This window comes from Anastrepha ludens, chromosome X (genome assembly GCF_028408465.1).
Source record: "Anastrepha ludens isolate Willacy chromosome X, idAnaLude1.1, whole genome shotgun sequence".
Taxonomy (NCBI): Eukaryota; Metazoa; Arthropoda; class Insecta; order Diptera; family Tephritidae; genus Anastrepha; species Anastrepha ludens.
In genome coordinates this window covers 36,307,017-36,311,423 of record NC_071503.1, presented here as the reverse complement: position 1 = coordinate 36,311,423, position 4,407 = coordinate 36,307,017, and the positions used below count along the sequence as shown (strand labels likewise).

At 38.5% G+C, this 4,407-nt stretch overlaps 1 protein-coding gene across 2 annotated transcripts; it reads left to right on the top strand.

The window, feature by feature from the left end:
* Positions 1-952: 952 nt before the first annotated feature.
* On the top strand, positions 953-4,407 carry LOC128869495 (uncharacterized). 2 transcript variants are annotated; one of them, XM_054112064.1, is made up of 2 exons: positions 953-2,131; positions 3,808-4,407. In XM_054112064.1, exons 1-2 carry the CDS (start codon positions 976-978, stop codon positions 4,041-4,043), a joined length of 1,392 nt encoding a protein of 463 aa, XP_053968039.1. In that variant the 5' UTR covers positions 953-975; the 3' UTR covers positions 4,044-4,407. The 2 variants fall into 2 exon arrangements, with proteins under 2 accessions (XP_053968039.1, XP_053968040.1); XM_054112065.1 differs by having other exon boundaries at positions 953-2,154.

Below are 4,407 nucleotides of genomic sequence, written 5' to 3'. Positions count from 1 at the left end.
CAGATTTAGCCCCTTGTGCCTTTTTCTGATTAAACAATTATTTTGAACGTTATTGGAAAATTCCCGGAACTTTTTTGACAGAGTGTATGTCTCTGCGGTTGCAGCATTAAGTAAGTAATAACATAGAAACACAATCTCGAACTTCAATTATTTTCTATGTGGGGTGCCAGTAACTCACTCAAATATACTGTGTGACTTGTTTTTGTGAAGTATGACAAAAATTCGGTATGAATGATGAATAAAATGAGAAAAAAAGTATAAAAAGTGTAACAAATATAACTGTAGAAAACATAAAAAGTCTGTCTCAGCTGTGAACAAATATGTATTATATATGCTTTCGAAGTGCTGCTTACAGCGTACGAGTTACTAACATCATTTTTATGATTTTCCAAAATTCATATAACCGGCATCTGGCAATTTTTACTTTTTATATTTGATACTTTAATATGATTTTTTTAAAACAGCTTATACCATAAAATATATAAACATTAATTTTAATAATACAATTAAATTATTTATTTACAATAGAATATAAACATATGCCATATGCACACCACATACATATATAAATGTCGTGAATTTGAGGAATTGGCTTGTCTTTGAAAAATATATAAAAATTTATTTTAATGAATTTAATTTTAGGGTAGTTCTTAACACTAATACTAGACTGACTGCCAACATATTTGACAGTCGTATTTATGTGGGAACGAGGAGTACGAGAGAGAGTGAACAAAACGGGCAGGCAGTTGATTTCTAGCCGTGGACGTGGACGCAACGAATTGTGTGGCTGAGCTGTTTGAAAAGGCGACTAAACGGAAAATTTATCTGTGCTGTACTCTATCCAGGGCTGCATAGTAACATTAATTTTAACAATAAACTAAATTTCGTTATTGCTGAAATAATTGACCGGGATTCTATTCCTGTTAAAAAAAAAAACAAAAAAGCCCAGTTTTTGTTAGCGCGAAAGTAACGTAAATGAGCGGTCGCAGAAGAAGACAGTTGCAAAGCAGCAACCGCGAAGCTGACTTCGAAGTAACTATGCCGAATTCTACGCGTCTGGAAGAAGGAGCAGGAGGCAGTACAAATACCGCAAAAATTAATTTTAATGATATCGAGGGAATAATTAAAAAATTCACCGGTGACGAAACTATGAGCGTGCAGGTATGGCTGCAAGATTTTGAGAGCTATGCCGAAACTTTCCGTTGGACAGATTTACAGCGTTACGTATTTTGTAAAAGATCACTTAGTGGTACGGCAAAACTGTACATCGAATGTGAAGCCAAACCTCGCTCATATTCTCAGTTAAAAGCTTCGCTATATGCGGAGTTTAAGCCCAGAATTAGCGCAGCTGACGTACATAGTAAAATGGCAACAACAAGAAAGAGTCACGACGAAAGCTGCCGTGAATATTTGTACAAAATGATTGACATAGCATCACAAGCAGAAGTGGACGTTCCTTCTATTATAAGTTATGTCATACAGGGTATAAACGATTCGGCAAACGGTAAAGCAATTTTGTACGGTTCAAATTCTATACAGGAATTCAAAGAAAAACTAATAATATATGAGAAAATAAAAAAGAGTGAGAGTCAACCAAAAGAGAAAACGCAGGTTGCTTATGCGGACAAAAACAAAACAATGCAATCAAGAATTAAATCACGTTACTGTTTTAATTGCGGTTCGAGAGAGCATGAGTTTCATATGTGTCCTCAAAAAGAGAAAGGTCCAAAGTGCTTCGGATGTAATGACTTCGATCATAAGCGTAACGACTGTCCAAAAGCAACAAAGTCATCTCTGGTGAATGTCGTTTCGGTCAACAATATGTGTGTTCCAGTGAAGGTCAACAGGGTCATCATCGACAGTTTGCTGGACACTGGAAGCGACATTTGCGTGATCAAAGAGTCGGTGATGAAAATAATTAAACCGATGTCTTTTGACAGAACTAAATCAATATCCGTGGCTGGTTTGGGCTCTAAGGTGCACACTAAAGGTGTCTGCAAACTCAACATGGAAATAAATGGCGAGATCTACACTGACGTTGAAACTCACATCGTGAATGATAGGTGTATGAAATATAATCTTTTATTGGGTGCAAGCATAATTCGACAGGCGGTTGTAAAAATAGAGGCCGGTAAGTTGACGATGGTGAAAAAGGTAGGTGAATCTAAAGAATGCACTCCTGATGAAATAAGATCATGTCTATTAGCTGATATTGAACTTGAGGCGGTGGATAGCGAACTTGATTTTTCTATTGCATGCGACAAATCTGCGGTAGACGAGATTCGCAAAATGGTTAAAGAATACTCACCAGAAGTCCCTAAGCAATTACCTGTTCAAATGAAAATCATCCCATTAGACGAGGCACCGGTTTTCCAAAGACCACGGAGATTTCCACCCTACGAGCAAAATATCATTGATGAGCAAGTACGAGAATGGCTGCAGAAAGAAATCATAACGGAAAGTTCATCCGATTACGCTAGTCCAGTGGTTCTCGTAAAAAAGAAGGACGGCTCGCATCGTTTATGTATAGATTTCCGCGAGCTAAATAAAAGAATCAGGCGTGACCACTATCCGCTTCCCATTATTGAAGACCAATTAGACAAGCTGCAGGGAGCATTTGTATTCAGTACGATCGATCTGGAGAATGGATTTTTTCACGTGGAGATAGAACCGGCGAGTAGAAAGTACACTGCCTTCGTTACGCAAAAGGGGCAGTACGAATTTCAGCGCGTGCCCTTTGGGTTATGTAATTCACCCAGCGTATTCCAACGTTACATAAACTACGTTTTCAGGAAATTAATAAATGAAAATATCGTTATAGTTTACATCGACGATTTAATTATACCCGCTAAAACAAGAGATGAAGATTTGCAGCGGTTGAAGATGGTTTTAAAATGCGCCGAGGAAAATGGTATGTCGATTAAATGGTCAAAGTGTCAGTTTTTAAAGGCTGAAGTCGAGTATTTGGGCCACCTTGTGAAGGCAGGTGAGATTTCTCCTTCACCATACAAAATCAAGGCCGTTATGAATTTTCCACAGCCACGAACTACAAAGCAGGTGCAGAGTTTTCTGGGACTTACGGGGTATTTTCGTAAATTTATCCCAGATTACGCAGTTATAGCGAGACCATTAAGTCAACTTTTAAGAAACGGGATAAAATTTAAGTTTGGGGAAAATGAAACCTACGCTTTTAATGAGCTTAAAATGAAATTAGTGAATCCTCCAATTTTGAAGATTTTTGAATACGGTCAGTACACCGAACTACACACAGATGCAAGTCAGCACGGATACGGCGCAGTGTTGATGCAGAAGAGCTGCGAGGACGAGGAGTTACATCCGGTATATTTTATGAGCAGAAAAACAAGCGACGTTGAAGCGAAGTATTCAAGCTACGAATTAGAGGTGTTAGCAGTGGTTCAAGCGGTTAAAAAATTTCGCACTTATCTACTAGGACACTTTTTCAAATTGGTAACTGACTGTAAAGCTTTTGCTCTTACCTTAAAGAAAAAGGACTTGGTTACTCGCATTGCACGTTGGGCCCTTTTACTGGAAGATTATCAATACGAAGTTGAACATCGCTCCGGTACCAGAATGAGACATGCTGACGCTCTCAGCCGAAATCCAGTAGCCCTTTGCGCGCAAACAGACAGCATATCAATTCGGTTACGTCAAGCGCAATTAAAAGACGAAAAGATAACATATGTGCTATAATTGAAGCATTGAAACATGGACCATATAAAGACTATGTAGTCCAACATGGAATTTTGTATAAAAATGTAAATAATTCTTTCTTATATGTCGTTCCAGAGCAGTTGAAAAATACCATTGTTAGGACAGCGCATGAAGATGGCCACTTTCACCACCAAAAGACCAAAGAAAAAATTGAGCGTGAGTATTTTATACCTAACGTAGCCAAAAGAATCGATTCGTGCATCGCTTCCTGTGTGAAATGCATCTTAGCAGGGAGAAAACATGGAAAAAAAAGAGTCTTTTCTCAATCCCATACCGAAAGGGGAACAACCACTAGAAACTTTCCACATTGACCATTTAGGTCCTTTATCTACAACAGCGAAGGGGTATCGATATATTTTCGCAATGATAGACAGTTTTACAAAATTTTGTTGGCTTTTTCCAACCAAAACACTCAACGTCGAGGAAGTTGTCAAAAAGTTTGAAATAGTGGCAGATACGTTTGGTTACCCCAACCGAGTAATCGCAGATCGTGGCGGCGCTTTTATTTCAAACGTATTTAGATGTTACTGCGAGGATCACGGTGTAAAGCTTGTGCACATTACTGCAGGAGTTCCCAGAGGTAACGGTCAGGTGGAGAGGCTGAACTCAACGATCATATCTGTACTAACGAAGCTCTGCGTAGACAAATTAGATAAATGGTTTCAACAAGTGCCT

Coding starts and splice junctions, on each gene's coding strand:
- LOC128869495 (XM_054112064.1), top strand. CDS start 976: ATGAGCGGTCGCAGAAGAAGACAGTTGCAAAGCAGCAACCGCGAAGCT. Junction 2,132..3,807: donor GGTTGTAAAAATAGAGGCCG/GTAAGTTGACGA, acceptor ATGTCGTTCCAG/AGCAGTTGAAAAATACCATT.